This window comes from Macrobrachium nipponense, chromosome 18 (genome assembly GCF_015104395.2).
Source record: "Macrobrachium nipponense isolate FS-2020 chromosome 18, ASM1510439v2, whole genome shotgun sequence".
Lineage (NCBI taxonomy): Eukaryota > Metazoa > Arthropoda > Malacostraca > Decapoda > Palaemonidae > Macrobrachium > Macrobrachium nipponense.
In genome coordinates, this window is record NC_087211.1 from 27,891,252 (window position 1) to 27,918,751 (window position 27,500).

The 27,500-nt window shown below is 41.5% G+C and overlaps 1 protein-coding gene across 1 annotated transcript in view; it reads left to right on the forward strand.

The window, feature by feature from the left end:
* LOC135196938 (uncharacterized) overlaps positions 1-27,500 on the forward strand; it is a 504,945-nt gene that overhangs the window by 300,462 nt on the left and 176,983 nt on the right. Inside the window, 2 exon segments of the mRNA XM_064223780.1 lie at positions 11,630-15,606; positions 15,608-20,774. Of these exon segments, the coding sequence (XP_064079850.1) occupies positions 11,630-15,606; positions 15,608-20,774 (9,144 nt within the window).

A 27,500-nucleotide genomic window follows, 5' to 3' on the forward strand; every position in this document is an offset into this window, starting at 1 on the left:
CTGCATGGGATGAGACATGTAGGGAGGAGAAGATCTGAGAGACAAACAATTATAGTCAGAGGACGATGTGTTTGACCGAGCCAGGCGGAGGAAAAGCTGTCAGGTAAAAGGGGAAAAGATGCAGAGAAAGAAAATAGAGTGCGTATAGTAACCTGCAAATGTCGTTTAAAATCTAATTTGCTCTACCTCGGAATTAATATATTTTCATATATGTTAACCGGTGAGGAATTTCTTATCAACTAAAAAATTCCCCTTCGGTTAACATATACAAAAATATTAAAGGATATTTGTAGCTTAATGCGTATACATGAATCACGGTAAGGTGATAAGACTCGTATATATATGTACTATATGCACGCACACACACATATATGTGTGTGTGGTTGGGTAGTTCATGTTATATCTTCCTTAACAATTATTTACTGGTAAATCATATAACAATAAATTCCAAAGTTTTTTTTGTATTGAACGCAGAGACCCATGAATCGTGCAGAGAAGAGAGAGAGAGAGAGAGAGAGGAAGAGAGAGAGAGAGAGGGGGGTGGGGGGGTGGGGGGGGGTGCCTGTTTGCTGAATTTAGGGAATTCTTATAAATCGCTGTACAGTCGAGGGTCAGTGATCCTGGTGCTCCTCGGACCGTGCTCGGAGCTAGCAATCCACAAATCTGACTGTCTTGGTTGTATGGAGTTGGGGGGGATGGGGTTCTTGGGGTGGATGGGGTTTGGGGATTAACTTAGGGGTACCCACCGTCTGGGATTAGGGTATTTGGTCTGGATTCCCCGGATGGGGTGTGGGGTGAGGGTGAGCCGCTGACACTGGTTATAGTAAATGTTGAGATCCGAAGGTAGTAAGAAGAGGTATGACCGAAGTTGTTCTAAGATTGGATAAGGATTAGTGACGGAAGAAAGGGGTCATGGCACTGGAAACGTTCAAGGGTTTAGGAAATTAACCTCGTTGAGGTTAAGTGAAATTCATCATAGGCACGGGTATACGACGGTCGTAGGACTTAAATATGAAATAGTTGAAGATAACAATTTAATATTACCGTAAGACATTGACAGTGGAAGAAAGCAACTGAAAATGAAAAAGGTTCAAAAACAAAAAGTGTAGTTCTCCCTCACACGTGGTTCTGTACTTCTGGAGCTTTTCGGTGTCGCTTCATTAGTTCCCGGGACGCCGCCACCTTTTAACCCGGATAGCATTTGTTTGTGAAACTATTGTCTTGTTTTTTTTTTCACTAAAAAATTTATCAAAGGTGTACGTGTTCGATGTGGGTATTTAAGTTATATGAAGCGTATATCGTTGGAAACAGAACGCGACTGATAAGAACATTCCAAAGCTGAGGGTATGTTTAATATACGTGTATAGGTCAAGAGATTGATTGCTGACTAGGACCTCAAGCTCATTCGCCATTTTTCTCATGAATCAGTCACTTTTACACATGAATCATTGTTCTTATTGATCACGTTTGTTATATTTTAACATCGATATGAAATTATATTGTAGTTTATTCAGCTACTACTATAATACGTATGGTTCATTACAATGCATTATTTTTTAGGGGGTGGGGGAGATTCTTAATAGTACAGTATGAAGGATAGGATATTAAAGATAAGGCATTTTTTCGGATTTGTTTCAGTATGTTCATTAGCAATGTAACAGATCTACCCTTAACGTTAAGTATACTGCCTTTGTTCTAATTAGCCTCGATTAAAGCCATAAGGCGAGCCATTGATTTCATTTGTTCTAGGTGGTGTATTAAAAAAGATTCTCGTGACTTTTTTAGTCCCGTAAGTCGTCAGATTATTATTATCTTGACCTCGTGGCGGATGCCGTGTTAATGAAGAGAGTATGAGCCAAGGAAGGGCCATCCATGACATGAGCGATATACTGCCCTTTACAATGCCTCTTCTCTCTTGGTTATTGATCAGTTCACTGACATGCAAGAGTCTTCATTTTAGAAGTCGATGGGAGTACCCACAGGGACGGAAGGAATGGAGTGACCGATAGTAATCATGTTTAAGGGAGGGAGACATTCCAATAGATTTACCACTGGTTTTTGAAATGGACTTATTCATTTGGTTAGTTAAACTTTTATGTACAGGTGATTCTTTTTATGTTTATGCTTTCTTCGTCAAGTCCATATAATCACTAGTTGTTTTTTTTACTATTCTTTTTGTCATCTTTTTTCATCAAATCCAGTTAGAGGCGGATTTTATGTGCCCTGTAAAGCTAATTAGATGGCAATGGTGTTGAGAGAGAGAGAGAGAGAGAGAGAGAGAGAGAGAGAGAGAGAGAGAGAGAGAGAGAGAGAATTCTTTCAATGGAATTTGGTAGTCATCAATTTTATGTCGCTGAGGAGAAAGGAAACGATAAGGCGTTGAATGGAAGTCTTGCTTTTCTTTTTCTATAGTTTTCCGTTTTCTCTGTTTGTTTTTATTTTTCTGAATGTTTCCCGTTTTGTGTAAGCTTCGTTACATTTTGTCAGGCATTTCAGATAAAGTCGTTGGACTGTCCCTCCTTGTTTTTATAAGTTTTGCTCGTTAAATATAAACCATGAACTTCTGACAGCGCGTATTATTCATTGCATTTCGGTCTTTAATGGTTACTTTTGCAGAGCTGGCGTTTATGGTGGAGTTGGCCAAATGGTCCACTATTATTATAATAAGCCAGCCAAATGAGACGGTCAGTTACCCGTCAATGAACCTAAGCTGTAGATACTGAATGAAGAACTATGCGTCCTCTTGTATACAGGTGATTTTCAAAGGCGACTCGGAGACGGGGCTTTTTAAAATGTAGTCCGTCGAGTATACATGAATACATGACATCTGGCACAGGGAACATTTTCCAAAATGTGGGAAGGGAAAAGCTGACGTCAAAATAAATTTTGCCTTTCATCGCGGCAATGCTGGTGTTTTCAGGGGTGAAATATGATTTCTTGTTAAGAAGCTTTTATAGCCTTTATTATTTAAGCGTCACGTTGCCAGTAAAATTTTCACGACGTAGTTCGTTTCTTTTCTGTAAGGAATGAACTGTAGATTTACTGTGAGTAAAGACTGTTTTGAGAGAACACACTATTTCTTGAAATTTATTATTTACAATTTAAATGACTGTTGTAATGTGATTAGTTTCGTATTTCTGTGCCTAGTTCAGTTATTTTCCTTTTGGTGGAAGGCTCGTCGCAGTCAGGTCATTTTCCAGATACACCTCCTTCGAAGCTTGAGTGAATGCTGTAAGTTTTTTTTTATATAATCTTTTATTAGAAAAATACATTAACGCAGATTTACAGTGATTTCATAGTATTTACATAATTTTACAATGCTCAGTTTTCTTCTAACTGGATCCCTTACTTATGTAAACCGAACATTGCATATTTAAGTAGTTATCAGGAAAGTAACTTTTACATTTACATCCGTAAGTTTTCATCAATATATATCTGTTACTAAACACTAGGCTTTTAATCATTTTTTAAACACTATGATAACTGTACTAATCTTACAAATTTATACTGGCTACTCAAAAACAGTGATTAATGTACTCTTTTGTGAAAATGTTATCTATTCTTTCATTGTAATTGCTTTGTAATAGCCACCTATCGTAATCATATTTGCTCTTAACAAAGGCATCTGTTTCTTCTTTTGTTTCATGTTTCTTTTTACTGACCCAAACAGCATATATGTAAATACCCTACAATGCATACAGTGGCAGTATGGAGAATGAAGTGCAATGAACACCTTCGCTCCCTCTCTTGGCGCCTGGTGTCACACCGGCCACCGGCGCCCAGCCCACAGGCCGTTCCGCGCACATTTCCTTTTCCGCTTTTCCTGGAGTTGGTAGTTTCTTGGTGTAACCTCGTTGACTGCTCACGTGACCTAGATAGTTGCCAGTGTGACCCCGTTCATTCGCGTACTGGAAGGTCTTCATGACCTGACCCTTCTGTACTCGAGACGCAACTTTTCCTTATTCGTTTAACTTATAGGTTTTGGTAGTGCAAGGAAGGAAACCATTCTGCAAATCCATTTGTGGGTTTTGTATTTTGATCTGATGCATTCAAATTAGAAGTTATTATTGTTCATAGATTAAGAAATATTTTCCGCTAAGGTTAATGGCTGTGCTGAGTATGAATAATAGACGAGAAAAGTTATAGTATGCAAATCGGCACGGTGATTCCTTTAACAACCTCCCAACTTCCTCCTTATTTGCCACTAGCAATGGTAGACGAATATTTTCATCCATGGCCTTTTATCAAAAAGAAAATGTTTCTAAAGAAATCGTTCCCCGTTCCTAGTTTTATCACTTCATTTTTTTACCTTCATTTCATAATTTCTGGCGCCCTCAGGGCAGATTTTTTTTTTTTTTTTTATCTGTTGTTTTTCGCTTTTGGCGTAACATGCGAGGGACCTCACGAACGTACGTGTTGTTTGATAGTTTTCTCAAGAAACTGTTCGAGAGAACTATTTTTAAAGATTCACAATTTACAATGGGGTAATTCTTATAAGGAGACCCACGCAAGGGCTCTCTCTCTCTCTCTCTCTCTCTCTCTCTCTCTCTCTCTCTCTCTCTCTATACATACATACATACACATATATATATATAGATATATATATATATATATATATATATATATATATATATATACATATATACTTATCATATCACCGTGATTCATATAAATCATTTGAGCTACAAATGTCCTTTAATATCTAATTCGCTGTACCTCGGAATTGATATATTTTCATATATGTACCGAAGGGGGTGGGGATTTTTAGTTGATAATAATTTCGTCCCCCCATGGGATCGAACCACCGCCCAGTGGACGGGAAACGAAATCAGAAACGGACAGATATGAAAATATATCAATTCCGAGGTAGAGCGAATTAGATATTAAAGGACACTTGTAGCTCAAATGATATATATAAAATAATATTATAAATATATAATATATATAATATAATATATATATATAGATCTATATATAAATATATAAATATATATATATATATTATATTATATAGTATATATGAATTAATAATAATAATATATTATATATCATACTAATCACATTAACTAGGTGATATTTGTTTATCAACATCACTATAAATTAAAAAAAGAAGAGACTGGTCAGGACTTAACCCAGTCTCTTACTATTCACCTGTAGCGATACATTTATATATATATACAAAATGTACTATATTATATATATATATATATATATATATATATACATGTACATATATATTACATATGTATATAAAGACTACCTTCCTGGGAACAAATACCCTGGGGAACTTAGAGATTCTCTTTATGCTACAAGTTATGATAGAAACTTTTTTTTATTCTTTCTCTTGTTGATGGCAGTCTTGTAAAAATCCATGGGCAAAGCGAAATGATGTTGTTAATAACATATGTAAAACCAAATCGTATGCTACCTGTTGTTTTTATTTTCACTGAAAGAAATTCCAACATTTTATCAGGAAAAACAGTATTGTCTTGGTGAGAACAATGAATTTACCAAGTTAGGCTTCGTGCAGAAGTTAACACCTCTGGGACACTTCCTTAGGACTCTCTCTCTCTCTCTCTCTCTCTCTCTCTCTCTCTCTCTCTCCTATCTCTCTCTCTCTCTCTCTCTCTCTCACACACACACACTTTATATTCAAGACACGAGAAAACGAAGTATGATTTAGCATGAAGATTGGTTGGTTCGTCATTCATTCGGAATCTCCGTTTACCAAATTCACTGCATAAGACACGTCTGTTATATGCAGGGCCGTTTGATAAAAGCTGTTGCATTATCTGATCACAATTTCTAAAAGTATGCGTTGTCACGCTAACTCGCCAGTATGCAACGTCTTTACTCATGAGTGTTGTTGAACGACGACTGAGGAAGGGGTTTGGTCCGTTTGGGTTGAGGGTCCTCATGAGGTGGAGAGTGCGCAGCTCTGCCCAAGAGGCTCTCAGGCCCAGAACATGATTGTCGTACTGTACTGTTGGTTGGGTGCTGCTGTTCCTGCATCCTGCTGACCTTTCAAGATGTTTCGGCTGGAATCATCTCTCTCTCTCTCTCATCGTTCTCTCTCTCTACATCTCCAACACTCTCGTCTCTCTCTCTCTCTCTCTCATGAATATATATTATATATATATATATATATATATATATATATATATGTATATATATATATACATGTTTTATATGTATAAATATGTATATATACAAAGTTTAAGTGAAAGTGTGTGTAGGAGGTAATGCTCAAGTTCTCTGCGCCAGGCTGCTTCACCAAAATACGCAAATTGTAGCTTAAATGTGGCAGTCACCATTGTCTAATATATATATATATATATATAAACTGTTAAACATATTGTATATCGAATGAAAACAATGACGACGCTTACTGTCACTTTTAAGCTACTGTTTGCTGAGTTTTGTTTGAACCCTGGTCTAGAAAACTAAGGCATTGGCTTCTACACACGCTTCACTGAAGATTCATCATACTGAGTATGTGCTACTTTATTTTGCTTAGAGTATTCATTGAATTGGTTATTTTGTTTCCACACACTCTCACACACATATATGTATATAATTATAATTATAATTATGTATACTTGTGTGTGTGTGTGTGTGTGTGTGTGTGTGTGTATAGTATGGAGTAGGATGAATATCATCAGTGTTTTTGTCATTGTTGGCAAATGTCGTCATCACGTTGATGGTTGTCCTTTGGACGGCTTCATCTGGGATTTTGTTTGGGGGACGGTTATCTATCGGTCACTTCCTGGACGGTTATGGGGTCGGGGGGGGGGGGGGGGGCGATTGGGGAAGGGCGGGGTGGGTTTAACGTCATTTGGGATTCCCTCTACCCTCTTACCTCGAATATTTAAAAGCTGATTCCTCCTCTTCTTTTGCTTCTTCATAATTATATTGAATGTTGAGAAATGACTTCCCTGATTTGTTATATCTTTTTTTATTATCATTAATTAAATTAATCTTAACTTTTCGGAGTCTTTCTTCAAACACCGCTTAACCATATACGTTTTTTTTACTTTTCATTATTTTTTATTTTATTTTATTATTGTCTTAATTATTTTCGTGGTTGGTCTTCAACTTCTTAGCAGTATGGCGTTGTCCGTCATTTTGATAAACTGTTGGCACAATTATAGGCATACGTATTTGTAAAGGCATTGAGCCACTACACAGATGACTAACGCTCTTAAACCCGCTCTCTCTCTCTCTCTCTCTCTCTCTCTCTCTCTCTCTCTCTCTCTCTCCTGTTCAGTAATCACGCATGACTGACATTCCGGTAATCTAGCGAAATTCATTCTTTATTAACAGTCCCTGACTGTATTAAACTTATCCATACATTACTCATATGATCAATACTGTATATTTCATGCTTAGCTTTATATTTTTTTTTCATTTTTTTTCTCTGATGTATCAGAAACATCACTCTCACGGAAATGGATATTGCCTGGCAGGGTGAATACGGATACTTTTTTGAGATAGTTTCTATAGCATTGTGATAATTTTACCGTTATGGTTCTCTCTCTCTCTCTCTCTCTCTCTCTCTCTCTCTCTCCTCTCTCTCTCTCTCTCATATATACTATATATATATATATATATATATATATATATACATATATATATATATATATATATATATATATATATATATATATTAATCATTCCATTTATTCATAAAGAGTGACCTTCATCCCATGCTGCTTTCAAACATGAATGTCAGTGGATCATATTCAAATGTGTAGGTAAGTTTTTCTGAAAATATGACAGTGCTTCATTAAACCTATTTGCTTGAAATCATATTTAGATTTAATGTTTTAAACATAAGTTGAATGTTGTCTTTGCAACAAATGCTTTTCCCTATTTTTATGTAATTTGTTTGTATTAGTTTGTTGATTTTGATTGACTGATGCCCTAAGGTGGGATCAAACGAGCTTGAACTTGATTGCGTTGTGTTGATGACTTACAAAAGTTATTTATTGTATTCATGTATTCATCTTTGTAAGCGAGTGGTTTTGGTCGCCACACGAAGTAACAACATATTCCTCTTATTCAGTCTCATATCCTTACGACTTGACAAGGTTGATTTGACCGAGTAAAAATGATACTCTGAAACGATATGGAACTGAAATGGCCAAAAGTCTCGACACCCTCACGTGTTCATGCTCGTAAGACAATCCTTTATTCATTTTTTGAGTAATTCTGTGTTTATATATATATGTGTTATCTTCCATTTTCGTTATGTGACCTTCTTTCTTTTGTTGTCTGTGTATTTCATATTTTGTGCTGTTTTTGTATTGTCTTGTTGCATTTTTGTTGATTTCATGTTGTATTCGAAATGTTTTAATGAGTCTTACAGACAAGAATTGCTAAAAGAAACATTTCTTTCATGTATACATTTTTGTTTAGTGTGATTTATTTCATTGGAATTAAAAGTTTATGTTCGTTTGCGTAAGTGTTGGGCATTCTTTTAGTTGGTTGTGGTATGGACTGCTTAAGTATTAATCTGCCTGAAGAGAATACTGAGGAGATGTATCAAGAATGCTTTCAGGTACCGGTTTTGCCGGGACGTCATATGCATGCATGCTTCTGTGCGCTAGAGCGGTGCAGGTACTTTGCATGGAATGTGGCTTAGTTGTTTTGTTATAATAAGTAATAATAGTAACTCGCTTATATGTATGCACAATTTCATGTCTTCAGTATATATATATACGTATATATATAATATATATATTATATATATATATATATATATATATATATATATATATGTGTGTGTATATATATTAAATATATATATATATAATATAATATAAATTATGGGATTATATATAATATATAATATATATATATATATATATATTTTAATAATTATATATATATATATATATATAACCCTGGGTGGGTGATGTATAACTAACGAATCACACCTTAAAGTTTATATATATAATAATATATAATATAGATTATTATAATTTATCTATATTATATTTAATATATATATACTAAATATATATATATAATATATATATGTATATATATATATATATATATATATAATATATATATATATATAAACCCCTGGGGTGATGTATAACTAACGAATCACACCTTAAAGTTTATTATATATATATATATTATATATATATATATATATATATATATATAATATATATTATATATACCACACATATACTGTAATATGTTCGAATAAGTACATCCGCAAATAAAGATGTGCATATATAACCGTAGTTAATAAATTACATTTCAACATCTTATAAACTGTGTTTATTGATGTTACAGTTACTATCGTCTTTGAATTTCCATCTCATATCTAGTGAGATATCAAAAGTATTTTGCTTCTGATAAAGATAAGACATTTTAGTGTACTTCAATGCGATATATACTGTATCATTTTCACTTCGTGGAATTTCAGAAAGCGCAAGTAAGTGCGATTATTTCTTTGTTTTATGCCTTGTCATAGATTATTACTGAAGAGGAGAATTTTTATCGATGTTTATTAGTAGCAGCATTGTATAAAATGTTCGCGCACTCGTATGGAAAAATTGCAAAGAGTGAAAGAACAGAATATTCGCATGTGAAAAAACTGAAGTTATTTCTCCAACTTAAAGGAAAATGAAGTGTGATAGGAAGCAGAAAGAAAAAGAACAGAAAAAGAATGTGCAAATCTGTTGATGGTTGCTGCGCTACGTCAGAGCCATTTTTCAGATCTTTTAGCAGCGATAGATGTCTTGCTATTATAGCAGCGTTTCCATATACGAAATTCAGTATAACTTGTTATGCGATCAGTTTTGGTTCGTTTAAAAGAAGTTGTAGCAAAGGAGAGGACGTTGAAGACAGACTGGCTCCGGAAAAACTGTTTATCTGGCTTATTTTCGATATCACTGTTGTGATGGTAAAAAAAATCTTAGTTTTCAAAACTGACCACTATTACTATTGAAGTTTCCAAACAAGACAAACCACAAATTTGTATCTGTTTTTCGGTGTTACTCAGTGAAATCTCACGTCAGCGAAATGATATGGAATGACGGTGTCTGTAATGCGGAGTGTCTAGAATCTAGATGAACACTCGGATGTTCACTGTTTCTTTTGTGTCCTAACCGTGCTCGAGAAAAATAAATATCTTCGGTTTAAGATCATCTCAAGAAGTTGGCATTTTAATTTAATGTTAGAGCTTACATTTTTATTTTTTGCGTTAAATCAAAAGAATGATTGTGATCATATTGAGAAATGCTGTCAGATCTTTTGGTGTCATTCTATTCCTCGTTTGTTTTAGTATTAGTTTTCATTTGCATATGTGATAGATTTAAACTACGATTGTTAATGTTATTGTTTTTATTATTATTATAGGTGTTGTCGTTCCTAATTGTGTATAGTCATTTGTAACAGCGTTAGTCATTTGTAACAGCGTTAGTCATTTGTAACAGCGTGACATTGTCGGGACTGAGAAAGATCGTTTAAAGTTTTTTGACCGTTGGCGCCTTTTGCCAGAAGTGAACACTGATCAACTGCAAGACTTTCGTGAGCATACGTCAAGGCGGTATTGCTGCGTCACCCCTATTTTTGCTCTCTCTACCAACTCCGGTTCTTTCGTAAAACGCTGCCACATAAAATTAATGACGATGGCATTATTTTGATTCCGTTCTGCTACAGCTTTCCAAGAAATGGTTTCTCAAAGCTTGCCTTCCTTGCAGTTTGCTTCTGTTCTGTGGCATAATCGAGGCTATTTTTTTAATAATTATTTTGTAATTATTAGTCAAGATATATTCATTTATTCATATTTCTGAATATTAGTTAAGTCACACGTGGCAATGCTTTTTTGTTCGCTGCTCTCTCTCTCTCTCTCTCTCTCTCTCTCTCTCTCTCTCAAAATCTCAAACTACACACACACACACACACACACACATATATATATATATATATTATATATATATATATATATACATACACACACACACACACACACACACACACACACACACATATATATATATATATATATATATATATATATATATATATATGTGTGTGTGTGTGTGTGTGTGTGTGTGTGTGTATGTATGAGTGATACGTAGCCACGTTCATACATATGCACGTGCTTGCTTATGTATTATGTTGAAATGATTATAAGTGGACGTTCACAAGAGCACGGAAGCATATTTTGAACATTCACTTGTGAAACTGGCGGCTATGACTAACTTTTACTGAACCATAAATCCTTCGCTGGAGCAAAGCATGTTACCTTAGATGATATAGATGTTCTAGGAGCATCCTTGTTTTCTCACCATTAACAATTGCATGTATCTACATCACCTTGATGGTGGAAAGTGGAGTAGTTGACTTTCTGGCATTAATCTCGTATTCAAGCATGAAATAAACCATCGGTTGCTGTCTGATGAGACAGCACCGGCTAACCAGAGCTTTCCGGTCTGCACGTGATCTTGACTTTCTCTTGAATGCAGCGCAACACGGCAAGAAAACGACACTTGGGAAATAAAAGAAACATGGATCAACATTGCAACAAGGCGTTTGATGCACATAACACCTGTCTTATTCAAGCTGTCATTTTTATTTTTTGCTTTTCCTCTTTTCTCTGAAGGCTATGCCACGACGGGTCGCCGCCTTACCAAGCCCACGCAGAACATTGCCTCCGTCAGGAGGAGTCGATCTTTTCAAGTGGGCTCTCGTCGTTTCGAGGACGAGTTCTCCTCCAGGTCGTCTCCTCCTCCTCTTCCACCGAAGGACTCTCTCTCAGGGCAAGTGGCCCGATACGTCAAGGAGTTGGAAAAAGGAATACAGATGACAGTGGAGAACATGAAGCCCATAAAGAAGCCTCCTTTACCTCCGGGTGACCCGTCCCAGAGGGTCCTCCACCTCTCTAAGGACTCTCATCCCGTAGGGCGTAGCCGAAGCCTCGGAAGGAGACAGAATAATAAACCACACAGCGGAAGTTCACCGAGTGACACCAGTGATACCGGGAACTCTAAGATGGATTTCGACGATCGCTCGACATTGCCCCATTCCGATCACTCGTCCTCGAACAATCGACACTCGGACACGGCTTCTGACATCGTCCTCGACAACGAGAAAATCGTCCCGGGAGGCGACGATTATAAGATCGTCTTTATCAGCTCTGACTCTTCGAAAGATTCCGAACTGAACTCGTCCATCGACTCGGACAACTCCGGGTCCCCCTCCAGACGAGTGTCGAGTGTCAATACCATCAATGACTCTGACACAGCCGGTTTCATCGACGAGAGCGACTGGGACTACTTTGAGTCGGAATCCCAAGCCGGGAGGAGAAGGAAAAACAATACTGTTATGAAGAACAACTCGCACAACAATAACAAAAACAACAACAGCAATGTCACCGGTGCCCCTAGAGTGATTATCCCGACTCGAGTGGATGCGTGTGTCATGACGGAGGGCGAGTACTTGAGTGGCAGCGCTTCCGAGGGCGAGGAGAGCGAAATGGAGTCGCCCTCGGTTCAAGACACTTCCCTTCACCTTTCTTTGCGAGTGCCATCCCCGGACCTGACACCTTGCCACCAAAGAGACGACAGTGGTGTGAGTAATGCCACCACCGAGAGTCAGGAACTGCAGGTGTCTTTTGATGGCAACACGACGCCCGTCAAGGACCCCACGGACGACCGCCCCTCCTCATCCTCGCCTCCGCCTCTCCTTCCAACGTTGAGATCGCTGGACTCTGCGGAATTGCATGCCATGTTGCGCCAGACAGAGGCTGTGCAAGCTGAAGCTCAAGCTTTGCAAGCAGCACTCATGGGAGCGTTTACCCCTCCCGAGGGCGTACTCAGTGCCATCCCAGGAGGTGGGCGGTGGTTTGCCCGGGGCGACTCCACCCGAAGTTCAGCCGAAAGGTCCGTTGGAGAATTGTCGTGTCACGATCAGGTAAGGGCATTGGGAGTCCATACTCCTCAGGAATCTACCGCGCTAAGGGAGTACCGCAAGCGGGTGCTTACTGAAATTCAAAACTACTACGGCGTCAGCAGTGATATGTCAGGAGCAGGGAGTGGGGGAGGGCGTGCTGTTGGTGGTGCCCATCCCGCCCATGTAAAGCCACGCCCAGATTGGCACTCATATAGGGCTCAACACCACCCGAGCCAGATTTCAACAGCGAGTGCTCCTAAAGTCTTATCACCTTTATCATATCAATCGCGTCATGCAGATAAGAGAGTGCCAGGGTCACACGACAATGCTGGCACTGTTCATAGTCGTAGCAAGAGCGTGCCTTCGTCAGGTTGTGTCAGCAATATTCGTCATAAAGGAAGTAGAGATATTTGCATACAGACTGACCCAGACCCCGGTGGACTGGTCAGTCCTACTGATGATGATGATGGCGATTCTTCAACACCTGAACGTATAGGTTCTACGCCTTCCACACCGGGCGCGCCTCCCAGAGACATTATGGTCGGCAGCAGAACGCAGAGGGATACAACGGCAGCCAAGGTGTCTAGGCTGGTGGAAAGGATACCCACAGGAACGCAGGGATTCACAAGACCCTCCGGCCATAGTGTTGGCGGAGGTGGTGGTGTTCGAGACGGCGTTGGCCACTTCGGCAGTGTTGGTCTTGGGTTTAGGGAACGAGGGGTCGGAGGAGGAGGCGGAGGAGGAGGAGGAGGGGGAGACGATGTTGGCCCCTCTCCCTTGCCCCACCCCCCATCTATCCACCTGCACCTCACGCTCAGCCGCGAGACCTCAGTCGCACACCCGTCCGACTCTGAGACGGATGAAAAGCTCTTGGATACGAGTTCTTGTGTGAGTAGTGATTTCGGTGGCGAATCCGCGAGTGATTTCGAGTACCAGAAAGACGCGAGTGAACGGTGGAGGAGGACCAGAGTGAAGCAAGAGAGCCAAGGGGTTGATCATGGTACCGCGGGAAGAGGAAGCCAGGTAACAAAGAAGGCACAGCATAAGGAGGCGAAGGAGCATGGCGGCGGAGGACAGGGGGAGGAGGAGGCGCCTCTGTGCCCCCGCATAACTGCTGCTGCTGCTGCTGCTGCTGTTCTGGCCACCACCACCACCACAAATACGAACGCACAACCACCCACCACCCACAACACACGCCCACACCCACCTCAGCCCGCCCCTAGAAAAACCATGAGTGCCCTTCGCCCACAACTCCCTTCCCACCCCTCCCTTCATCAACCTCCTCCGCCTCATCTTCAAGAAGATGGCGGTGATCTCGATGCCCTTGAAGGAATAATCCCACTCATGGAAACGTCTCAGTCGGATTCCTCACTCCCTCTCGTCCTCGAGGAGGCAGTTCCTCAGGAGGAGGAGGAGGAGGAAGAGCACACGTCGGCCTCGAGTAACACCAGCGAAGATGAGGACACAGACGAAGATGTCCACGTTTCCCGTAGCTATAATATTTGCGGTGCTGACGAAGGCGATAAAGACAAAGACAGCGAGGTCGAAAACCTACCCGAGGACGAGGTGCCCAGCCACTTGGAGGCCGAGAATCGAGGGGATTCCTCGGCTTCGAGTGGCAGTGATGACACTGACGATGAAAAGCACGTCAGTAAGGAGTACAGGCTGACGAAGTCATCCTCCACGGAATCGACCTCAGAGGAGAACGTCCTCGAGGGAGAGGGAGAAGAGGTTGATCAAAATTCCTGTCTGGGGGAGGGTCCCGAGGATGAGGAGGAAGTTAAGGGCGAAGCTGGCAGTGATAGTCTGGTTATGAATGTTGATGAGTCAGTAGTGAAAGATGACGAAGAGGTGAATAATCAAGTGTTATCTGATCTCATAATAAATAATAATAATAATAATTTTAGCAATAATATTGTAACAGAAACTGTAAGTAGTAATAATATTAGTGATAATAATAGTTATAATAGTTGTAATAATACACCGTTGCCTAATGAAATATGTGAAACCTTAGCAGTGAGTGATAAAGCTGAGGAAGAACAAAGCGAAAAGGGAGAGGAAAAAATAAGAGAAACGGAAGATAGCAATGCAAAATCCAACCCGTCCAGTGAAATCGGTGATAATCGACGACAACAACAAGAGTGCGAGACAGTTGCCATTGATCGCCAGAATCTTGATCTCAGTGATAGGGGAATTAATGTTGACAGTTCTTCATTGAACGGTGCTGGTGAAGGAGGTGATGGTGTTGGGGATAGTCAGGTAGTGTTGGAGGATGGTTCAGTAAGTGAAGAAGGTGAAGTAGTAGAAAAACATGATCTAGAAAGTACTAGTGAGAGTATTGGTAAAGAAAGTAAAAGTGAAATGAAATTGAATGAAATAAACACGAATAAGGATGAAAGTGTTGGTGCTGAAGTTAACGAGACCGTAGAATTGAGCGAAAATGGAGGAGAAGCAGAAAAAGGCGAAAATAAGCACGGGGATGTTGAAAAGACTGCAGAAACAACTGATGATGAAGAAGAAAAAGAATCCGTCCATGAAAAAGTCGAGGAAACCATTTTACCTTCAGAGGAAACCAGTGATCTCAATGCCAATGCAAGCGATTCTCTCGAGATCACGGCAGCTGGCGATGTTGCAGTTATTACGGAATCACTCACTGAGGATTCCCCGGATGGTGATCAAACCTCAGGGGTCACCCAGGGGGGGGGAGGAGAAAACCTCTCATGACGAGACCCAGGTCGGCAAAGAACCGAAGGAGGGTGATGTCGCTGACGCTGTGTTAAGCAAAGACATTGCCCCAGAGGTAAGTGAAGGTTTAGATGATAAGGAGTGCCAGGTAGTTCCAGAGGGCACTGGGCATGTTGGTGAGAGTGACCACCCGATCTCGCAAGAAAGTGAAGGGCTGTCTGTAAATGATGCTGAAAGTAGAGAGGCAGCAGCAGCAGTCAGCGCAGAGGGAGAGAACCACGAATGTACTGGTGGCACCAGCAGTGCCGACGCCGGAAGTGCACAAGTGGAACAGAGTGAAGGTGGGGGAACGGAGCACACTTCAGTAACACATAGTGAACCGGGGGATGAACACGTGCCGTTGCAGCCTCCTCCTCCTCCTCCTCCTCTTCCGACGGGCGACGACCCTGCCTCTGTTACCGCAGCAGCTGTGCCCTCCTCTCCTGATCCTGTCGATACAGGACCGGAGGATATCGATTCCACCTTGGAAGAAGTAGATTCGACTGTGATAGAAAACGGCGAGGAACGGTTGAAGGAAGGAGAAAATAGCGCCGTGGGAGGGGAATCCAGCGAGTCCGGTCACTCGAGTGCGGGAGAGAGTGAAGTCGAAGGGGACGACCCAGCGAATGTCGTGAAAATTAGTGTGACAGAACAAGAACAGGACGGCGATGGTGTCAGTATTCCCGTGAGTGTTTTAGACGGTGAAGGTGTTAGACAGGAGGTGACCAGGTTTGCAGTTAGAAGGGTCAGATCGCCTGAAGTGACGTCACGACGTACTCCACCTGTGCCCTCCCGACGGACGAAGCGTTCTTCTTCCTCCGACGGGGTTTCGTCATCCTCTGATATCGAGCGATCTGACGCAGATGCCAGCGATTCCGCAGATACCGTCGTAGAAGGAGGGAAGTTGCACACGGAATTGCGCAGGTTCGCATTACAACAGCGTATTCACGACCACGACGATAAGAGTCGTGACTCCGACGGACCTTCTTCGGCAGACTCTGTGCTTCATGGTGCTGATAGCGAATCTCAGTGTTCGGATAATAGTGAGGAAGGAAATTTGGTGTCTATAGTGTCCGTCGGAGACGACGATGATCACACAACTCGTCTCTCATCTCATGGTAGGATCTACATCAGGTCAGATTCGACGGATTCCGACGTACAAATCAAACCAACATGTATAGTTGTCACAGGGTCGTCGGGCGCAGAATCAGGAGATGACGGCGAAGGTGACACCAGGAACCACCGCAATATAAAAAATGGAGGAAACGATGTCACTATCTTGGAGGTGACTAGTGACGGCCGATGTGGCCACGTCATGTCAGTTCACGTGACAAGTCCTGACTCCTCCAGGAGCGCCTCTCCTGCCAGGAGGAGTCAGGTGAGTGAATTACAGTCAATGATTCTCACTACCAGAGAAAAGCAGTCGCAGTTCCGCCGCTCTCCCACTGAATTAAAAGAAAGTTCGTCGAGTTTGGCGAACTATTTCACTCGTACTCTCGGCACAGACTCGCCTCACGCCCCTAGACGTCTCAACAAGACACCCGAAATTAGAAGACGCAAGATTGATCGCACTGAAACGGTAGACTCTCCTGCCACTACCAGTCCGTCCAGCCCTGCGGCAACTCCGGATCACTCCGAAGGGGATCTGTTGGCGTACGAGGAGAATCATGGCATTAATATTGAAGACGAATATCCTATACCTCATGATTATGACTCGGGAGAAGACGCTGAAAGGGGCGTGTCGTTTCCTGATGAAACTGAGCTCTTTAATGACGACGTTTCTTTCGATGACACGAGACACGAATTCCCAGAAGGTGATGACTACGAAGGCGACTTGTATGTCGATCAGGATGTTGAGGGGCGTTTTGATTCTATCGAAGATGGTGAATCTATCAACAGTGAGTCCAATTATAGTGAATCTTCAGGAGATGAGATTATGGAGAGGGAGGACGAACTGAGGGGATACTGCAACAGAGCCATTGATTTCACGCTTCACACGATCATAGAAGAGAGCTGCGAAGAAAGTGACTACGAAAGAAAGACCAAAGAAGAAGAAGGCGCACATGCTGACCCGTCAGAACTTGAAAAGTATTTCTATTTTGGTCTTGGAAATGGTCCGGCAGACCCCAAAAGGTTTGCTAACGAAGAGAGCGAGTACAGCGACACCTTTTCCGAAACGTCCAGTTCCATATTTAGTGAAGGGGTAGACGTTGATCCCAAATATGACGAGGACATCGATCCTGCTGAACTGGCCTCTTCAAGACTAGAGAAATACTTCCTTACTGGACTGATAGGGTTCGAACGTCAGCCTTCAATAAGATCTGTTGGGGAAGACTCTGAACTGCACACGGATGAAAGTGGCTCTGTTGGCAGTGACTCTGAAGGGTCACCCAGCCCTGAGCAGCCAAGAAAAAAGCTCGTAAGAAGACCACGGGGATTTCGGCCCGGCGTCGCCAATAGGGGCCTGGTGACGTCCGATCGGGGGGATGGGGCCCCTAGTGATGGTTCTCATCACTCTGAAGGAGATGAAGTGGACAGGACTTTAGTCAGTGGAGAAGACGAGGGGTCCACTGAATCTGAAGAGACCGCCTTTGACAAGGGCGATGGGCAGTTTGACACCATCAAAAGACGCAAGAAGAAGAAGAGCTCTAGTGACTATTCTGATAAAAGATCTGATAGTGATAAGAGCGAGCTCAGAGGGTTAGAACATCTTGAATTAGAACATAAGGAAGATATCTGTGATCTGAAAAATGCCGAAACACTAAAATCTCTGATGGATCAAGAAAAGATCGCCAAACGTGTAACAATAGACTGTGACAAAGATAAAAGTGATGAAAAACTGGATAAGGAAGGTGATTTATCAGACAGAAAATACCAAAGTCGAGACAGTGGATTCATTGGTAGCTCAGATGACTTACTTAAAGACAAACCAGAGGATGGTTTTAAAGACCAGAAAGCTCGCTCCTCCTCTGAATCGAGCACAGAAGACCTCGATAATTTAAAGAGAAAGGATGAGAAACACGAAATGACCAAGAATGAGGAGAATAAAAGTGATAGTTTTGATAATGACAGTAATAACAACAAATCAGAGAACGAAGACAGAAGCAGTGGCGAAGGGAAAGTCTCAAGATCAAGTACAGGTTCTTCGGTGGACCTTCCGCCCTTTTCTAACAAGGCCAGGAGTAAAATTTGTCGGAAAGATTCATTCAACAATTGGAGTTCGGATGAGGAAACGAATATGATGATGAATAAGATGCGCGCCTTTTTCAAAACGATGATCTCAAACACAAGAGAGGCACCGAAAGGGCAACGAGTGAAACCCCCTCAGCTTGTTGCTTTCGAGGCGAAATTGACGAATTTGATGAAAACTGTCCCCGGGATCAATGATGAGCAGGTGAAGGAGATTGTCGAGTACCTGAGCTCGGAAGACACCTGGAGCGATTCCTATGACTCTTCAGATTACACCAGCAGTGATTTGGAAGGCGCTTATGCTCTTCTCGACCAAGCAGACCCAGAAATGAAGAGTGACCTCAGAGAACAGATATCAGCATCTTGTAAGCAGATCATCCAAAAGTTTGACCAAAGCCGGGAACCCAGTGACACAGACAGTGCTCATTCCTTATTTGGGGGGAGAGCTTATTCTGAAAGTTCGGAAGATGCTTCTCCGTCCAGCAAAGATGCGGAGTTTATGTATAATCGCCTCATGTCATCCATATCCCACTTGAAACCTGACAGTGATCGTGGAAGCATAGGCTCTGGGTCACAGGGGGCGTCACCCCCTCTCCTAGCCAAAGTCATGCATCATATTGGCAACAGACTCGTTGCTCTCATGCATGAGGTGTCTGGTGGGAGTGAAAACGGCGACGAAGATACTCTCAGTTTAGGCCATCCAGCAACATCGAGTCCCAAAGTTCCTCTTTTTAAGCCCCGAAAACACAAGTCAGTGGATTCCATATCTCTCGACTCCTCGATCGAAAAGAGCTCACTAACAAGTACAAGTTTCGAATCTGAGGACAGTCCCACGGACACTGAACAGTCACCCGAGTCTGATCCCGGAACACCTAAAGCTCGTAAACGTTTAGATCCCCTTTCTGTGATCAGTGAACGCTCATCTGCAGAGGACTTCACCTCTCTAGAAAGTCAGCGTACAGTTTTTGCTTCTCACGACTCTCCTAGACATCAGACACGCCTCGATGCCACACACACGCATCAGACAACGGCGTCTCAAAGAAGCTTAGAGGAAAGGGGCGTCACGAATATTCAGTACTTTGTCACCGAAGGTAGCAATAACGAAGTGGAAGTGTGGCAAAGCGTGACGATTGACGAAGATAAATTTGACGCAAGGGAACACCACGGTGTCCCACGTGCCAGGCGCAGCGCCCGTCGCCAGGAAACCAGGAAGGCGAAGTCTCACATGAGTCTAGAGAAGATTCATCAAGAGGAAGTCAAAAATACTGGGGAGAGATCCGAGTCGCTTGGTGATCTTCTAGACCGCGTCCGTTCGTCCGAATTCTCTAGTAGTTACGAGCAGTTGGACTCAGATTCCACTTTAAAAGCATCAGATTCCCTAGATCGTCATATTGGCAGCAGTTCTTCCAACATCCGCCTGAACGCTTCCAGCAGGGGCTCTCTTACCACAAGCAGTAGAGGAAGCCTGGCAGCATCTAGTCGGGGTTCTCTCAATGCTGGGTCACGGGGTTCCTTGCAGGGATCGTCAGGTCCTGAAGAAGAAGAGGAAAAGAAATCGAAAAAGTTGAGCTTCTTCCGATATGCTCGGAGGTCCTCCATGCCAGACACCAGCAAGGACAACATGTCCCCCGAAGTTCGCTCTACCACTTTGCCCAGATCGAACCCGACGCAGGTGGCATCGACAGCCTCTCTTCCAAGATCTCAGTCGGCCCTCTTCAACAAGACGATGCCTTCTATCACCTCCACCCAAACAGCTTATTCCTCTCCGCCCTCCACCTTCGACCGCCTGGCGGGCGTCTCTTCGGCGACTGGACCTCGGTCTGCGCGATACCACGCCCCTGGATATAAACCACCGCCGCCTCCTGCCACCCCCAAAAAGACTATTTCGTCTAGCCTCCCAGCCTCCCTCAGGAAAGATTTGGTGAGCAGCTGGGCACCGCAAGGTAAGAGTCTGACAACAAACACATATTTTTTTCCCTTAGTTGATTTCCAGAATTATAGGAATTCATTTTTTTGTGGTTTATTGAGTATTTGTTGGTCTGTGTGCGCTTTGATTCAAGTTCTCTCGTTCTAAATGATTTGGTAACCTGAAAGTGAACGTGCAAGGGAAAATTTAGTTATTGCATTGATAAGGGAATGCTTTTATATTTGCATGCGAATACGTACTTTAATACACACACACTCTCTCTCTCTCCTCTCTCTCTCTCGTCCTCTTCCATCTCCTCTCTCTCTCTCTCTCTATATATATATTTATATATAAGATTATATTATATAATTATTATATAAAGAGAGAAGGAAGAGAGAGAGAGAGAGAGAGAGAGAGGGAAGAGAGGAATGTATTCATGTACATATTCATATATATATATATATATATATATATATATATATATATATATGATGTGTGTGTGTGTGTGTGTGTGTGTGTGTGTGTGTGTGTGTGTGTGTGTATGTTTGAGAGATATAGATCTTATATATATATATGTGTGAGTGTATTGCGTTTTTGTTCTAGCTGGCAGGCATGATAAATATGAGGCACCTGTTCCTGTTTTGTAAGACACACACGAAAATGATCCAACAAACAACTGTAGTATTTATATTCTCTCTCACTCTACACACAAACACACACACAGATGGTGTATGTATGTATGTATATTGCGCGTGTCTGCTTGTTTGCAGATATGAGAGGTGTGTAGTTTGTGTTCCTGCTTTGCAAGAAACACACTAAGAATATCTACCTTTACAAACAATGATCCATATCCTTTCATTATCTCAAGATAGCGATGAGTTCTTATTATGGTCATTTGCTTATTGTTTCTGGGGTAAATATGCCTATAATAATCTTAGTCCTTGTTTACTTTGTCATTTCATCCAACTCTGTCCTTTAGTATTTGGTTATAATAGCCTCGGTATAAATTACGTATGGTCTTTGTTATAACCCATGATGATAATCGCTAGTGTGTGTGTGTGTGTGTGTGTGTGTGTGTGTGTGTGTGTGGTCTTTCAATTACCCTAAGATCACTAGGGTGGGGCGAGTAAGGAATTCGTTCTTTGCCAAGACTTAGTGTCTTACTGATTTGATTGAAAATTTTGAATTGCTAGAGCCTTCTCAAGTGAAATTTTCTAATATATATATATATATATAATATATATATATATATATATATATATATATATATATATATATTAATTACAAATAGATACGAAAAACATTTGTCTTCACATTTTTCCCGTTCAAACCCAAGTTATTTTCCTAAAAACGAAGAGGCATATTTTTGGCCGCGTCATCTGCCAAATCTCAATTTTCTTGACACGCGGTCAGCGAGGACATTTAAAACGCCAGCTCTGTCAAAACATAAAAAAATTGACCTTGAGAAGAACAACTGTGGTCACTTGGATACTAAAGCACAATCGCCCTCTATTATAGCACCCAGTATTACTAGGCAGTATGGATAGTCAAAGCGGAAACAGATTTTGCCACCGTCAGCGTCTTCACTCCAGACCAAGGAAATTGTTTATAACATTAAAATATAATCGTGTTAACAATAAATAATTGCAAATATGGGATATGGACAGTAATCGAATGTCTTGAAAAGCTATTTATTTTTCTAAGTAAACAAAGTACATTAAATGACAGATCTCAGGTGAAGCCATAAACAAGGGATTAACCTCGAGGGTGAAATTTGAAAGAACAAATAGATCTGGCAGAGCTGTATTTTTTTTCTGACCACACCACATTGATCTTAAAATGTCTGAAAGACAGATTTTGTGGGTCTTAGGACATTGCCTTTTGGTATTTCTCCCCAGTGCCTTTCCATTTTAAGTATTTTATTATCGGCCCGTGAACTACTGTACGAAACGCCAAACTCATGACTAGTAGTATTAGTGTTGCGCAGTTACTTTCTACACATTTCTGGAGAGCGTTTCTCACAGAGCACATGGCGCTGATTAAGCGGAGATGCAGAAGCGACTGACAGGCCTGCCTTTTTTCGTATTCCTCTCTCAATTCAAACTGCTTTGTTATGCGTGTGTATTGCAAAACGAAGAAGATCTGAAGACATGGGTGAGGTAGACACATTTCAACAACTCTCCTCACAAGAAGCACCATCCCAGACACATGGGACTGCTGAGCCAGAAGGATCGGAAGCATGACGTCGGTCCTTGGCTCACTGGCTCATTGTCGGCGCTTCATATTTTCTGCCCGGTGAGCACTAATGGAGCCACAAAAGTGCTCTTCTCACCGATTATGGGGATATGTATATGAGGCTGTTGGCGAAATGAGTAGCTTTCGAAGGTACACCAGGAGATTGGTTAGACTCATTTAACATGATATCGCAACGTAAGAGAGGATTAAGGTTTATTTGATCTGTGCTTACCAAATTTATGGGAATCTAAATTGACTCTTGCCTGTCCTCAGATGGTTTTTGAAGACTCCTAAAGGCGTCAATTCATTCGCCGACACCGGAGTGCACCATGAGTTGGAATGGAGATACATAGTGACGTGTATGGGTGACCGACTATATTTATAAAGCGTTAAACTCCTGATACTTATTATTTAGTGTTTGAGATATCGTAACGTATATGGTTCGTAATTGCTATCTAAGCCGTCTACGTTTCAGGTCGCTGCATCTTTATAGAGGTTCCGTGTGATAGGCTTTATTTCACAATTTCTCTGGATGAGAATATGACGGTGAAATGTCATTGAACTTTGTGTAAGCATTCCTACCTCAGATGGTGCTGTTACTGGCAAAGATCATTGACCAACGATTATGGATGGTAGACTTGTGGCCTTGTATGCTCAAAGTTATTGGGTTCGAACGATTTGCATTGTACTCGTAGATTGTGAGTGTACATGCCCTCAGTCTCTCTCTCTCTCTCTCTCTCTCTCTCTCTCTCTCTCTCTCTCTCTCTCTCTCGTGATGTAGCTTCAGTGTGTTACTGAAATGATCATGTACTGACGTTTCTTTATTTCGCATGTTTAGACTGATTTATGACCTGTTCTTTCAGCTAAGTTTCCTTGAATTAGCTTAGTTGGAAAACACTCTGTTCTGTTCCTGACGACGCTATCTATTTATTTATGTTTGCTGGATGATGAACGTCTTAGGTTTCATTGTTACTTTTCATTGGTCAAAGAATTACATAATTATTGCCTTAAAAGTAACGTTAAAATAATTTGCTTGGTGATATTGTGTATTTATATGTGTGTATGTGTATGTAACTAAATCAGTAGGTATTTAGGAATGGGATTGTCAGCTTCATGTCCTTTCCAGTTCCTTGTTTGCTATCCCCCACAGTCGACAAGCTATCAAGAACATAATTCAGTCTTTAGGGCAACAGATGAACTTGACAATTTAACAAAAAATCCTTAGAAAGAGAGAGAGAGAGAGAGAGAGAGAGAGAGAGAGAGAGAGAGAGAGAGCTACTTAGTCCACTTTTTCTTCTTCGTTAACTCGTCATGGCAGCCGCACGCGTCATCCTCTAAGAGTGGAGCGCCGAGATCTGTAGGAGGCCGACACCGTAACAGCCATCGAGGAGAGGAGGTTTCGGTTCCGTTCATCGCAGGATTTTCTGTAGCGTGTCGGCAGGCGGCTAAGCGATAGAAGTTGCACGTAGGGGAAGTATAGGCTCGTGAGTGCAGTATTGCACAGATGTTACGCTGCAGTGGACATTCTTAACGGTATCCGAAATCTTCTTCCGCTTATTTGTATTCAAATATTTTCCCTTGATTACCTTCTGGATTTTTTTTTCTTTGTCGTTAAATTCCTTTGGTGGTCAGCCCCTTCTTTGAGTTCGCAAGTGATGTAGTGTTGCAAAATGCGTGTCTGCATGTGGACCTTTTACGCATACACTGTCCGAAAACGCAAACTTTTTATTGCAACTGATAGTTCTAAAGGTTGAATGTGTGTATTCAGTCATTAAATATTGTTTACGTTTTCAGTAGCTTTGTTGCCGAGCTTGGTGTTGCAAAAAATGACTCACCGAAATTATTTTACGGCGTAGAAATTGATTAGACTGTTGGTGACACTTTAGATTGATTTCCCAGGTTCTATTGAACCACATTACTTTTTATCACACTAATATGATGTTAATTTTCATTTGAAAGCCAGATAGAATCTGCATTGCTTTCATCAACGTTTCATACATTTACTAAGGCTGAGAGACCGAAGAATCTCTTGCCTTTCGCTCGACTCTTTCCGGATGAAGGAAGAACCATTCTATCTACCAAAGACAGGTTTAAAGAATGCTGGATGAGAGTATCGTTTTGATATTGGTTTGATAATAATTGCTACACCGAGGTAATTATTTAGTTAGACATTGCTAGTTTTAGTGGATGAGGTCTTTGTCAAATTTAAGCAGTTTCCTTAAATCTTCGTCAGTCGTGATTTTCACATTAGAGTTTAGATTAGATACTGGACGTTTATTCCTATATGTTAACTGGTTATTTGTAAGGTGTTGCTTGGACAATCATTACTACCAGTTTTGAGTAACCGAAACAAGTAAAAAGAAATTAGAACATGTATGCGTTTGGCCACCATGCCTTCCTTCGTTTGGTGTAGGAGCACTTTTACTCTTTTTCACTGTGGTGTCCACTCGCTTCAGTGCAATGACGCCTCTCTCTCTCTCTCTCTCTCTCTCTCTCTCTCTCTCTCTCCTCTCTCTCTCATTTTGTTGGGTCTTTTAAGCATACTCAAGTGTTGTTTGTGACTTCTACTTTAGGCTGTTCAACAGCCGATGCGCTCAGCAGTGTCGTGTCGGTGATGAAAGCGCTTTTAGAAATGGTATTTCCTTTCGTGGCGTTGTAGGAATATCCAAGTCTGTCTGTCTGTACCGGTGGTGTTGTCTTGTGCTGTGCCCAGGTAAGGAGGGTCTTTTATTCTCGCTCCCCGTCCGCCCCGCCAGGTGTGTCGTAACAACCCCGTTAGAATGACATACCTGCGGATTCAATGTCGTTGTTTATGTGAAGGTTTGTTATTTTCTATTATTTTAGCCAAGTTCGGTGTAGCATTAATGCTGCTTGTGATTCTTATTTGGGATAGGCAATGACGTGATTACAGTTTGTACGTTTATGTATAGGGAAAGGACTGAATTTTGTGTTGTTTTGCGATTGAATCGTCTACCTTTGCCGGTTGGGTATTGTATGATGTATATTTATTGATTGTCATTAGTTTTATCGATCGGGCTCTCTCTCCCTCCAAGTACGGCTTCTGCGGGCTCTCTCTGCTGTTCCGTTCAAGCGATGGAGTCCGCCCCTGTTCCCAAAGGGGGTTCCCGGCCTCTTCTCAGGAAACGACCAGTCTGTCTTTTCATCAAGAATACTGAAAGGTTTGCCGTCTGTGGTGAGATAGCAGTGACTGAACTGTGTATGCAAGCTAGTTTTGTACGGTTCTCCCATCCCCTGCACTTTCCCTTCCCTCGTTCTTAGCCGCGTCATGGGTTTGTTTGTAACAACCAGGAATGATGATTTTTACATTCATCCTAAAGCTGTGCATTCTCGTTTCTCTCTCTCTTACTCTTGGATGTATGGTTTGGTTGAGAATCACGTAGCAAAAAATGACCACATTCGCTCACAGTTATAAATGAACTTCAAGCACGCATAGACAAAACTATTCTTGTTAAAAGCGTATTACCAATAAGACATTTTATATCATGGTTCGCACCCCAATCCCAGCACCTCATACAAACAACGCACCCACCCTCCCCAGTACCCCTCCCTGTCCAGAGTTTTGGGAGTGGGTGTGTTCGTGTGTGTGTTCGCGTGCTTCCCGGTCCCGCTGCCCAGGTGGGATGGGACAAGGAGCGTCGAACCGTTGGTCAGCAGAGGGTGGGGGGGAGGGGGAGGGGGGGGCAGGGGGGGGGCCTCTCTGGGAGAGCAGATCTGGTCGAGCTCATATGTTGGATGGACCATTGAGTTGGTTAATGCTGGTTTTATTAAACGTTGCAGATTTGTGAACAAGATACAAATTGGCGGCTTGCTAGCCTTTGGAGTTTTCATTCATGTTTGTTTTGCGATAACTGGTTTCTGTGATCTAATTCATCAAGCGCTGCTTTGTGAACTTTCCACGCTTCTTTTCTTAGGACTTGTATGCAAAGTAATAGTGGATTAAATAAATGACTACACACGTACATATGGAGTCATTTCATTTTTTGCTGACGTTGATTGTTGCGAACAATGAACTGCTGCTTAAATGGAACTTCCTCTCTATTCATATTTATTAATAACGAAGATAATCACGTAGATGTTTTAGTTTTTACTTGAAGAAGCATTCGTTTATTTTTTGAGCAGTGTAGCAGTGCCTCTGTTTTGCGAACGAAAATACGCAGATGTTGAATTCATGTATGTTTATATGGACATATATTTGCCCATTTTCGTGATTCAGTTATACACACATATACACATACAAACATTAAGCTACACATGTTTAATATCCAATTCGCTCTACCGCAAAAATCATACCAAAGGTGGAATTATACAGTCCAGACAGTCCCAGTACCTTTACAAGTAATAAATACAAGTACTGGTACTGGGACTGTCTGGACACCCTGTACTATTTAAGTGGCATTATATCCGAGGTAGAGCGAATGAGATATTGAACATTTGTATCTTAATGTTAAGTGTTTATAAATATCACGGCGATGTTATACAAATTAATTCATAAATATCCGAGTGTTTC